The 13567-nt window shown below is 38.9% G+C and overlaps 1 protein-coding gene across 1 annotated transcript; it reads left to right on the top strand.

Annotated features, from left to right (window-relative positions):
• Window positions 1-3245: 3245 nt before the first annotated feature.
• On the top strand, window positions 3246-10132 carry LOC306733931 (ras-related protein Rab-38; the record flags this gene model as incomplete). The annotated part of the gene is made up of 4 exons (XM_079215242.1): window positions 3246-3438; window positions 6303-6433; window positions 7939-8088; window positions 9509-10132. The coding sequence occupies 4 exons, from the start codon at window positions 3246-3248 to the stop codon at window positions 9728-9730; spliced, it is 696 nt and encodes a 231-aa protein (XP_079071368.1). The 3' UTR covers window positions 9731-10132.
• Between the last annotated feature and the right edge of the window lie 3435 nt (window positions 10133-13567).

The following is a 13567-nucleotide window of genomic DNA, read 5'->3' on the forward strand; positions in this document are numbered from 1 at the left end:
TCAGATACTTCCAGTACATTTAGCTGATAATATTTCTCTTTTACTTGAGAAACATTTTGAATTTAGACTTCTACATCTCCTTTTACTTCACAGTAAATCACCGCTGCTTTTCAAAATAACAGAAGGAAACAACATTAACAAAAACGCAAGAATGTGGCTAATTTTCCATTATTATTGTTATATTTCCTTATGATGATGTTTTCATGCATGCATGCAGCGAGAGGACATGCATGTGTTGCATCACTCCCACGTGACCAGGCGGCAGACACGCACAGCCTCCCATCACCCGTCTGGGCGTCGGGTTGCAGCTCGGTCGGCATAATGATGCAAAAAAAAACACACACATTAGTGATCGAATCCCCGGTGAATAGCAGCTTTGTGTGCGCGCTCACGCCGGACGCGTGCACGGCTCTATCACATATCACGTGCATTTACACACAAACACACACGTGCATGTGAGGCTTTCTGAGCCGAGGCGTTCCTACATGTTTATTGTGAGTTTCTGCTAATTTGCAAATGATGCTGAGTCTGAATCAAGATGGACTCCAGACGCGTTGGACTTCTAACAGAGCAGAGGTTGTTCTTGCATGCTATTATTAGACCAGTGCACACATGCATGACGTGAAAAAATAGTCCCGACGTTAATGAACATGATGACATGATGCATATCTTACATGGTTAAAAAGAAGCCTACTTGGAGCAGGAGTGGAGTTCAGGCCGGAATGGTTGCTCTCTTTTCTCTTTTCACGCTGTTTTCCTCGCGCCGTTCAGGACCGGGCCGGCGTGGGCTCCATGGCGGGATGGATCCTCGGTGTTTGGGGGTCAAAGACGCCCGGAGAACAGCGGTGTTCCTGGAGTCAGGAAGCGGGAGGGATCCGTGTTGATGTCAGGGCCCGATCCAGAGCAGGTGCAATACAATGAAGAAGAAACCCGGATCCTGCGCGTTCCCACGTCCCACGTACCCACGTCTCCGCGCGCGCGCGCGTGTGCGTGTGTCTGTCTGCGGGCAGGTGGGCTCTCTGTCAGAGGGGAGGGGAATCCCGCCGCGCCACTCGCGTGTTTTGCGGTGTGTTTGTGGGGTTTCGCCGCTGGTGAAATGGCAGCAGCAGCAGCAGCATCACATCCTGACTCATCCCGCATCAGCACCACTGCCGTAAAGCACCGCAGAGTGACGCAACACTGAAGGAAAACCTCCACGGGCAACCTCTCGGGGAGATAGTGGAGAAGAGAGCAGACTCAGTACTCTAAAGAGATAACAGGAATACCATGGTTTTATTATTATTATTAGATTTAGTTAATAATGGAATATAAAAATACAAAAACCTGCAATATGAGTACAAGTGATTAAAGATCATATATTAGACAAATAGAAGCTTTATTTTTAGGGAAATATTGTTTTCCATAACATGTTTGTTTATTCAGTGCAAGAGGAAGCTGCACATTCACTGCGCCAGTGCGCTGTCCTTGTGCGCACTCGACAGTGCGCAGACACGGAAATGGACGAGCTGCAACGTGTGGGAAGTGTAGTTCTTTTCACACAGCAGCTCTGAACTTTATGTGTTTGTTGTGTTTTCTACACTCGTGAGGGGACAGCTGTCTTCATACCACAGTTTCATCAAACACAACCTTTATGAAATTCATATTGTGTAAGATACTTACCAGGTTGTTTGTTAAAAACATACACGAAGCAATAAAACACTAACAAGTTATCAAGTTATGGAAAAAAGAAAAAAAAGTAAAGCTAAGAAAGAAAAAAAAACATGTTGAGGGTAATAATATTACTCAAATAAATCAATAAAAAAATATATTACATTTAATACAGTTTATTTAAAAAAATAGGGATTTTGGATGATAATATTACTCAAATAAATCTATAAAATAAATATATTACATGTAATACAGTTTATTTTAAAATAAAATAGGGATTTTGGATAATAATATTACTCAAATAAATCTGTAAAATAAATATATTACATTTAATACAGTTTATTTAAAAAGAAAATAGGGATTTTGGATAATAATATTACTCCAATAAATCTATAAAATAAATATATTACATTTAATACAGTTTATTTTAAAATAAAATAGGGATTTTGGATAATAATATTACTCAAATAATCTAAAATAAATATATTGCATTTATTACAGTTTATTTTAAAGTAAAATAGGCATTTTAGATAATAATATTACTCAAATAAATCTGTAAAATAAATATATTACATTTAATACAGTTTATTTTAAAATAAAATAGGCATTTTGGGTAATAATATTACTCAAATAAATCTGTAAAATAAATATATTACATTTAATACAGTTTATTTAAAAAAATAGGGATTTTGGATAATACTATTACTCAAATAAATCTGTAAAATAAATATATTACATTTAATAGTTTATTTTAAAATAAAATAGGGATTTTGGATAATAATATTACTCAAATAAATCTGTAAAATAAATATATTACATTTGATACAGTTTATTTTAAAATAAAATAGGGATTTGGGATAATAATATTACTCAAATAAATCTATAAAATAAATATATTACATTTAATACAGTTTATTTTAAAATAAAATAGGCATTTTGGACAATAATATCACTAAAATAAATCTGTAAAATAAATATATTACATTTAATACAGTTTATTTTAAAATAAAATAGGTATGTTGGATAATAATATTACACACACAAATCAATAAAATACATGTATTACATTTAATTTAAATTCCTCTTCTCCGCTTATTAACGTACACATTATAACATAAGACACAACCAAGTTGTAAAACATGTAAACTGAAGCACGTGACGCAGTAATGCCTTCATTAAAATGCAGGTGTACCTAATAAAGCGGCCACACACGCACAGACGGCATGTGGGCGTGGTCCTCCAGGCTGATGACGCTCCTCTCCCGCGGTGTCAAGAGGAGACGCTTTGCACACACACAGTTTTTTATTGTTCGACACTTTTGTTTTGCTGACAGAGACTCAATGTCCCATGAGCACTTGCAGGGATGATACAACGACGACCCGAGCTGCAGTATCTTTACAGGCTTTTCCCGTTTTTGCACCCGCGGGACTCCAGAGCGACGCTATAAACTCTGCTTCCAGAGCTTACTTGTTTATTTAAGTGTCAAACAGTACAACTCGTGTTCCAGCCTCCTCGCATACCGGGCCAAGCCCTCCATTTCTCGCGGAACCCATAATTGGAGACATCACCGCGCGCGCCCTCGACCCGAGAGCGGCGAAATGCAGCGCGAGCGGCTGCTCAAAGTTTTGGTCATCGGAGATCTCGGAGTGGGCAAAACGTCCGTGATCAAGCGCTACGTGCACCAGGTCTTCTCCCAGCACTACCGCGCCACCATCGGGGTGGACTTCGCCCTCAAGCTGCTGAGCTGGGACCAGAGCACGGTGGTGCGGCTGCAGCTGTGGGACATCGCCGGTGCGTAAAAGTGTGTTTGGACCATGAGAATGTATCCAGGGAAAAGAAAAACACAGTAGTTTACATTCCCGCGTGATTTGCGTATTGTTTGTCATGTAGTGTGACTTTACTTCCCCTTTAAGGGTAGAAGCATGTTAAAACTAATCCACAAACATAGGTTTCTGGAATGATGAAGCTTGTAATTGACTATTTATAAAATAGTTTAAAGCAAATGCATAAAAAAAAAAGTCCACCTAATTCCACCTAACTTAGGAATTCAAATGTTTTATTTTCATGGCTCATGGTAAGTTGGTTTTCCGTGACTCACATCTGCTCAAACCATCTTTTACGGCCTGTTTTTTACTGCCTGCTGACTCCTCACTCACTACTCTGAACCGCTAGTGATAACACAGCTGATCGCCTAACTGACCTTCAGCATACTGGAAGTGGCCAAAAAGTTGGGGCAAAAAACTTTGTTGCCACTTTTATTGTTTTGGGCCAGGCGGCAACTTCCGGTTCTGAAAAGAGAAGCCAGAGCAGAAGGGCATTGCACCTGCATTACCTCTACTGACCACCAGGGGGCGACTCCTCTGGTTGTATAGAAGTATATGCTTCATGTGTTAAAGCTGCATTCTCTCTCCTGACCACCAGGGGGCAACTCCTCTGGTTGTATAGAAGTATATGCTTCATGTGTTAAAGCTGCATTCTCTCTCCTGACCACCAGGGGGCGACTCCTCTGGTTGTATAGAAGTCTATATAAATGACTACTTCTCTCTTGATGTATTCCCTCAGTAAACATTGTAAACATGAGTTTATGTCTCAATCTCTAGTTTCAAGTCTTCTTCAATACAGCATGATGTTCATTTAGTAAATTATGGTCATTTAGAGTCAAACAGACCATGAGGGGGGACGCTTTAGGGGCGGGGCTACACGGTGATTGACAGGTCGATATATGGCTATAATCCAGTCTGGGAAAGCTTGTTAATGAAGCACTTTGATTCTTACTAGTCAGAATGCAATTAGCTTTCTTAAATGTCACAGTGCTTCTACCTGATAAGTATCAACGTCGGACTCAATGCAACTAATGCACATCACGGTAATCTGCCGCTTCTCACTCGTTGGCTACATCTTGCTGACTTCATCCGTCGACGCTGCACGATATGGGAAGTTACCGCCCCCAAAAAATGTGGTTAACTTCTGTTTCTGCAGTGAAATGTTGGTTTCACCCTCCATTTAAAAAAGAAAGAAGTCTGTTGTGTTTATAAAACCCATCATGACTCCATGCTGATGTTCTTTCTTCTCACACACCGGCTGTTTGAACGGCACGGTCTCCGATAAGCGCCGTCATTTGCATGGAGATCAGTGACCAGTGATGACGTCACACTGGGAGGACGCATGGGAGGCTGCTCAACTGGTTTAATGTTGACAGGCGGATTATCCATTAGCTCTGGATTGTTGTCAAGGCGGTTTTGCATCAAAGCATTTGGGATATTTTATGAGCTACAGGTGTTAAGTAAACTCACCTTTTAAGGCAATAAAATAGAGCACATATTTTAGATGCAATACGGTTGACACTGTGACCTTTTGGGAGCTTTTATTTTGAAAGGTTCTGGGCTGAAGGAGGTCTATCAGATGGTGTTAAGAAAGACAAAGATAACATCAGCTCTTAGGAAACTGTGTGTGTGTGTGTGTGTGTGTGTGTGTGTGTGTGTGTGTGTGTGTGTGTGTGTGTGTGTGTTCTCACTGCTCACTTGCTGATTCTCGACTATATTAGAATCATGTGGAGGAAGTTAGCGTCCAGTATAGAGACGTATTCATTCACACACATGGTCACACACTCGCAATGCAAACAGAAGATGCATTCTTCTTCTTCTTCTTCTTCTTCTTCACACACACACGTGGTTCAGCAATGTCTTAATTTAATTTAAGCTAGTTAATCGATAGAAAAGTAACAGGTAACAAGCAAATCTTCTCAAATGTACCGTAAAAGTCGGGTTACAAGCCGCTACTACCTTCGGTCAGTGTCCCCGTTAGCTCCCCACTGTAGCCAGCTAGCGCTCCTGCTAGCGCCCCTGCTAGCTCCCCGACCACCGAAGGTAGCGGGACCAGCCCCAGCTCGACACCCGTCTCGGGCAGAGGGGACACGGGCAATAGCAGGGAGCTAGTAGCAGCAGGGAGCTAGCAGCAGCACTAGCAGCAGCAGTGAGCTAGTAGCAGGAGGGAGCTAGCAGCAGGAGGGAGCTAGCAGCAGGAGGGAGCTAGCAGCAGCGGGGAGTTAGCAGCAGCGGGGAGCTAGCAGCAGCGGGGAGCTAGCAGCAGCAGGGAGCTAGCAGTAGCAGGGAGCTAGTAGCTGCAAGGAGCTAGTAGGAGCAGGAAGCTAGCGCTGCTGCTAGCTTGCTACAGCGGGGAGACCCACCAGAGGTAGAAGTGGCTTGTAACCCGACTTTTACAGTATAAAAATATGTTTGATGCTTTCTTGTTGGTTATATTTGTATATTTTTCTGTTTTGCGTCAAATATAAAAAGAACACTATTAAATACTCATTTTAAAATGGTTATTTTTTTCATTTTCCTTCTTGTCTTTTTTTAGATATAAAAATGAGATATTTTGAGTGAAATAATCACCAGATTAATCAATAATTAAAGTTAATTGTTAACGCCCTAAATCCTCAGTTCCAATGCTGCAAAGTTCTTCAGGTGAAAAATAAAGAGTTAAATAATTACAACAATGTTCCTTCCAGTTAGATCTTAAACTCTTATTCAACTTACTTCTACTTAAGTTAGGAGAAGTCTCCTCTTAGTCTCTATTTTAATTCGGTCTTAGAGCTAAGAATGTACATTATTAATTAGTTTCATGACGTGGTCATCCTTCTTCTTCTATAAAAGGGCAAGAGCGCTATGGCAACATGACCCGCGTGTACTACAGGGAGGCAGTGGGAGCGCTCGTGGTCTTCGACATGACCCGGCTGTCCACCTTCCAGGCCGTCCTCAAGTGGAAGGGAGACCTGGACTCCAAGGTGAATGCGATGATGTCAGAGCGAAGGCCCGAGGTCAGCAATGTGTGTCTGGGATTGATTTTAGTTTAAAATCAGGATAACATGAATGGATGCTATGAAACGTTCTTCAGGGAATATAGCATTAGATAGACGTCCTCTAGCCGACTACAGGAGAGACACACACGCACTTTGTTTCTGAGAAATGTTAAAGTAGTTCTTTTATCAGCACTTCTGCTTCCGTCATGACGAGCCACATTACCCTGAACGTCTTTTAATAACCTAACAGAGTGAAATGAGCTTGTGTTGGATATTCTTCCACAGTATTTACTGGTTTGTAGCCCTTTATTAAGCCCTCACCCTTAATCCTATTCATGGTGTGGGTTGTGTTTAGAGGTTGTACATGGGGATTATATATTATTGCAGCCCTGATTTGTATTTTTTAATTTGATACCTAACATGTTTTTGTTTTGGGGATTTATACCGTGTTTTTTTCTTGATTTGTACCTTGTGATCTGATATAAAAGGGTCACCCCAGTGTTCAAGTGACTTTATTGTCTCTTAAGAAAGAAACCTTCCTCTTAAAAAATGCAACAGGAAAAAGGTTCATGGCATAAATACATGTGTCAAAAAACAGGAACATAGAAATTAAATCTCAATTGATAGAGTACAGCCTCAGAAAGACCAACGCTAATGGTGCATTCAGGTACTCGTCAATCAACTCGTAAAGGAAAACCTGCAGGTCCGTCATCAGAAAGCTGTCCTTCATGCGTTTACAGTTCCACTCGTGAAGATTTGGATATAACAAACAAGGTTCATGTTGTTGGTGGTAAAAGTAGCAATACACAGTAAATACATAAATACTCTGTTACAGGTAAACGTAGCAATACACAGTCAATAAATACTCTGTTACAAGTAAAAGTAGCAATACACAGTAAATACATAAATATTCTGTTACAAGTAAAAGTAGCAATACACAGTAAATACATGAATACTGTTACAAGTTACAGTAGCAATACACAGTAAATACATGAATACTCTGTTACAAGTAACAGTAGCAACACACAGTAAATACATGAATACTCTGTTACAGGTAAAAGATTTGCTATTTCAATATTTTATTAGTATTTGTTGTATTCTTGTTATCGGTGCTAAATCAACACAAAAGGAAAGTTCCTTGTAGTAGTTTAAAGTAAAAGTAGCAATACCACAGTGTGTAATTAAATACTCTTACAAGTAAAAGTGCTGCATTCAAACTCTCACATAAGTAAAAGTACAAATGTTTTAGCCGAGTCTACATAAAGTAACAGAAGTAGTCATTATACAGACTGTTCCTTTATCTATGCCTTACAAAGCATTACATGATGAATTGAGTGTTTACTCGTGCTTTAATACTGCTAAATAGTGTGTACTTATTATAAAGTCGAACCGTTGATTATATATTTGCGTTGATGTTGAAGAAAAAAGCCGCGCAGTAGCAGCAGAAAGTACATTTCTCCGTCTGACTGTCAGCTGTCCACTCCTGTCAGGTGGCGCTTAACAACGGGACGCCGGTTCCAGCCGTTCTATTGGCCAACAAGTGCGACCAGCGGAGTCACGGCTTGTGCCCCAAGCTGCCCAAACTGGAGAACTTCTCCAGACAGTCCGGGTTCGTCGGCTGGTACGAAACCTCCGCCAAGGTAGGGCACGAGTTCCCTCCGCTTGTTAATCCTACAAACTGACCAGGGATCTGCTTCTGTCTGTACGTTGTGTTGTGGACGAGGAAAACAGAGTACTGATGTTGTCTTTTTTTGTTTTCCAACCCTAAAAATGTTGAGCCGCATAAATCTGCATTATCAGATTCAGCTTGCTTGTCCGTTCCCAATCTCTAATGCTACGCACACACCAAAAACGAATGAAGCGAATGACGAGAATTAACCACAAAAAGTCAAGCGATTAAACTCACGCCATTCGCGCTGCATTATTTGCGTCATTCGCGCTGCGTTATTCGTGCTACCTTATTAGCGCTACGGTATTCGCTCTACGTTATTCGCGCTACGGTATTCGCTCTACGTTATTCGCTCTACGTTATTCGCGCTACGTTATTCGCGCTACGTCATTCGCGCTACGTTTTTCGCTACGTTATTAGCGCTACGTTATTAGCGCTACGTTATTAGCGCTACGTTATTCACACTACGTTATTAGCGCTACGTTATTCACACTACGTTATTAGCGCTACGTAATTAGCACTACGTTATTCACGCTACCTTATTCACGCTACGTTATTAGCGCTACGTTATTAGCGCTACGTTATTCCCATTACGTTATTCATGCTACATTATTAGTGCTACGTTATTCGCGCTACGTTATTAGAGCTACGTTATTCACACTACGTTATTCACACTACGTTATTAGCGCTACGTTATTCACACTACCTTATTAGCGCTACGTTATTCACACTACGGTATTAGCGCTACGTTATTAGAGCTACATTATTAGAGCTACATTATTAGCGCTACGTTATTCACACTACGTTATTAGCGCTACGTTATTAGCGCTACGTTATTAGCGCTACGTTATTCACACTACCTTATTAGAGCTACGTTATTAGAGCTACGTTATTGGAGCTACATTATTAGAGCTACGTTATTAGCGCTACGTTATTAGCGCTACGTTATTAGCGCTACGTTATTAGCGCTACGTTATTAGCGCTACGTTATTAACGCTACGTTATTAACGCTACGTTATTAGAGCTACGTTATCAGAGCTACGTTATTAGCGCTACGTTATTAGAGCTACGTTATTGGAGCTACGTTATTGGAGCTACATTATTAGAGCTACGTTATTAGCGCTACGTTATTAGCGCTACGTTATTCACGCTACGTTATTCACGCTACGTTATTCACACTACGTTTTTAGCGCTACGTTATTAACGCTACGTTATTAGAGCTACGTTATTCACACTACGTTATTCACGCTACGATATTTATACTACTTTATTAGCGCTACGTTATTAGCGCAACGTTATTCACGCTACGTTATTCACGTCATCAACAACGCTTTAAGGTGTGAACGAAGCATAACCCTCCACTCTCTCTCTCTCTTTTTCTCTCTCTCCAGGACGACACCAACATCGATGCCGCCATCACCTGCTTGGTGAAGAGCATCCTGACCGCGGAGGACGAGAGAGCCTCGAGTGACGCCACGTCCCCCGCCGCCCAAACCAAAGCGGAAGACGGCGTTCTGGTTCTCCCTCGCTTCGACTCCAGCGCCAGGGAGAAGGGACTCGGTGGGTGCTCAGGGTGCCCCTCGCTTCAACCCCGGGACCGGGACCACGACTGAAGGAGGGCGGGATTTGAAGATGAATATGTTGCCTCGCTTTTATCCTTTACTGATGCACTTTTTCAAAGATGTTTGAGGAAACTATTTCAGTTCATGGTTATTCTGAAAAATTGGAGTCAAAACATTTTTAACTTAATGTTTTATGGAATTGAAAGAAAGCAGAAGGTTTATATGAAGATATTTAAATATTTTGTTTCCAGCACAGCAGTTTATTATATTAAAAAGAATTTTAAAATACATTATATTATTATTATATTAACTGGTCCTGGGGGTGTTGTGGTACAAAATACATGTTTTTTAAATTTTTTCATTTGAAAGCAAGAAAAACGTCTAAATTAATAAAGCTAAATGAATACAGTGCCATCTAGAGCTGTTTTCAAGATGTTTAGTATGTTGTCTATCTCTGCTTGGCACAAGGCTAACACAGTGTTAAGTGATCCTAGATACTTATGTTTATATAACGTTGGATCCATAATGTAGTTTTGTTGCTTTCTTATATCTTTGAAGGAAACACATTGAACACAAATTAATCAAATGTACAACGAAAGAGGAAACTAATATTGTATTTCAAGATGATGACGTCTCTCTGTCACATTCCAAGCTTTCTAAACTGCAACTACATTTCGAGGACGCGTTTTTCCCTCTGGGATTACGGTCGCAGTTTTCACCGCACAATAAGATGGTGACATAAATATGATTCAATACGGTTGCTAACGTAATTCTGTCAGAGGGGATCAAATAGATTATGACAGTAACTGATGATTTCATAATGAAGGTAAATATGACTGAAGGTCCACTGAAGGCTGCTTAACACCAATAAACTGTCTTTTTATTTTTCAATTGTCATTATTTATAGCTTATAACAACACACGCTCACTCCTAAATACATGATGTCCACAACTACAATATATAAATCTATCCATGCATTGTGCTTAGAAGAACATATACAGTATTAATACACATTATGACATGATGGTGTCCATAAAGAAGACGTATTGATCTGTTTAAGGTGTTATAAACTGAAGCTGATCAATAAACTTTTATTTAGGTTAATGACTGGTTTTGTAATAACAATTATTAAGGTCAGAGGTCAACAGCTCACCTGCTGGAAGTCATTTTATCAAGGCAGATCATTTTAAACCTAATGATAATAGTGTTTTATTTTTGTCTCCTTAACTAATTAATCCTCCACATCAAGTACATTTAGTTGAATTACTGCAGTTGTTTTAATTTGAGCAGATAGTCTACACAAAACCATGTCCAATAAATCCCCAATAAAAATCTTAAAACTTAGAATAGTACCATATAAACAATAGTTTAAGATAATCTAGATAATGAACACAGACACAGGTAAATAGTCTGTGGTTTAAACACTTATACTGCCACCTAGTGGCTGCTTTACTCTGCGTCTCCTCAGACAGGCTCTGCTGTGTTCACTCAAGAAACCGCACAATACGATGAGAAATAAATACGATTCAAGATATAAGATATTGTTATTGTCATATGTACAGTTAACAGACAGTTACTCTGTGCAGTGAAACACTTACACACAGAATTACAATAACTTAATAAGCTTAAGGCATAAGGTACACATTTAAAATTACATTTAAAATTAAGAATACAAAAAGGAGGTAAATGCTAACAGTATAAGAAAATGTATATAATACATATATATATAAATATGATTATTACATCATATTTATATATATGAGTGTTAACAGCAACAACTCTGCACGCAAAAATGACTTTGATTAAACTATATTACGAACTGTGTTTCCCTTTAATCACTTTAAATCACTTTAAATACTTGTTATTCCGTCTGTATATATAATATTGCTATTGTGGATTATTTTTTCTTCACTGTTTTTACTGTTTAATTATTTATTTATATAACTGTTAAAGCAAAAATGTGTATCGGTGCAGCTTTAATAAATAAATAAACAGAAAAGTCATGTAAATGTGTTATATTCATGTGTTCATGACGTTCATTTATGCTGAGTTTGAAATAATGAATATGCTTTTAAAAGAAAGACGCTCAGAATATAAGCAGGCATACATACAGGCATATACATGTTTATTCTTTTAATCAAACTATTGTCTCATTCATTTGTGTCATGTAAGGTTTACTGTATGCTTTGTATACTCATTGTTTGTTTAAATACTACATTTACTCACTTGTTACTGTTTACACCCAGATTTCACTAAATGTTTGCTCATGGAAATTTGGTTTAAAGTCATGAAATGCATTGGTCACAATGTGTATGAACCCTGCGTTTTCACCAAATTTAAAAGTCATGGAAATTTGGTGAAAAGTCATGAAAATGTGGTGAAAAGTCATGGAAATTTGGCGTAAAGTCATGGAAATTTGGTGATAATTCATGAAAATGTGGTTCAAAGTCATGGGAATTTTGTGAAAAGTCATGAAAATGTGGTTAAAAGTGATGGAAATTTGGTGTAAAGTCATGGAAATTTGGTGAAAAGTCATGAAAATGTTGTGTAAAGTCATGAAAATTTGGCGTAAAGTCATGGAAATTTGGCGAAAATTCATGGAAATTTGGTGTAAAGTCATGGAAATTTGGTTAAAAGTCATGAAAATGTTGTGTAAAGTCATGGAAATTTGGTGTAAAGTCATGGGAATTTGGTGAAAAGTTATGAAAATGTGGTTAAAAGTCATGGAAATTTGGTGTAAAGTCATGAAAATTTGGTGAAAATTCATGAAAATTTGGTTTAAAGTCATGGAAATTTGGTGAAAGGTCATGGAAAAGTCATGAAATGCATTGGTCACAATGTGTATGAACCCTGTATTGGAGTAGCCATGATATTGTGTAATATCAGTTCCCACTGCTACAACCTATCCCTGATTTGAAAGCACAAATTAATAATCCTTCCAACGATACATAAACTGATATTAAAGACTATCCTAAAAAAAAGATTATTCAGGGAGGACGTTTTTTACTTTGTGTTAAATCATTGTCAACTATTTATGTCTCATCAAGGGTTGTTTTAACTATGTTTTTATTAGTTTGACTCTGTGGCACTCTGAGAATCTTTTGAAAGAAAAGTGCGTTAAAAATGGAATTCATTATTATTATTACATTTAAGCAATTTAAGAAGTCGTGGTTTACTAATCCCTGCTCGTTCTTTCTCACTCGCTCTGTAAGAAGTCCATTTATGATCAACCTGAGCGTTTGGTTTCACAAATGAACCTTTTCATAACACCGAATGCAGAAAACTATCCTTAAACAAACTCTTCATCTCAGCCTGAGAGTGTTCTGCTCTTCTTGGTTCTAAATGAAAGCCTCTCTAAACTAAACGGGCCCTGAACTCTCCGGGTCTGTCTTCAAATAAAAAGAACATTTCAGATGGAAGATGAGTCGGAATAATGGACTGCCAGTCTGCGAGTTCACATCCAAACGCGTCCAATTAAATGTGATCAGTCTCATAATTCATGGTGTCTCCCATCAGATCTGTGGATGAATAAGTCATCTGAGGGAATCTCAAGCAGGCAGAAGGTTTATTTCCAGCGGCGGCGTTGAATATTCCAGCCTTGAGTCGTCATGAAGAATGTTTCTGACATACAGGACAAGCAGCTTTTTGAATTAGTTTTTTGATCATGCAGGTTTCAACATTTCTGCAACCTGTCGAGTTCTCCTTGACGTAAACATGGCCGACAAGGAGGGAAACTTTTTCCATACAAGTATGGACTTTCTGCACTGCTCGTGGACAATGATAGTTATTATATTGACCATTTTATTGATTGTGATGTAAGAGAACTCCTCTAAGAACATAACTGTCTTAGCGCCCTTCAGTTGCTGTCTGGCATCTCTAGTTTATTAA

The sequence above is a fragment of the Taurulus bubalis genome (assembly GCF_910589615.1).
Source record: "Taurulus bubalis genome assembly, chromosome: 3".
NCBI classification, from domain to species: Eukaryota; Metazoa; Chordata; class Actinopteri; order Perciformes; family Cottidae; genus Taurulus; species Taurulus bubalis.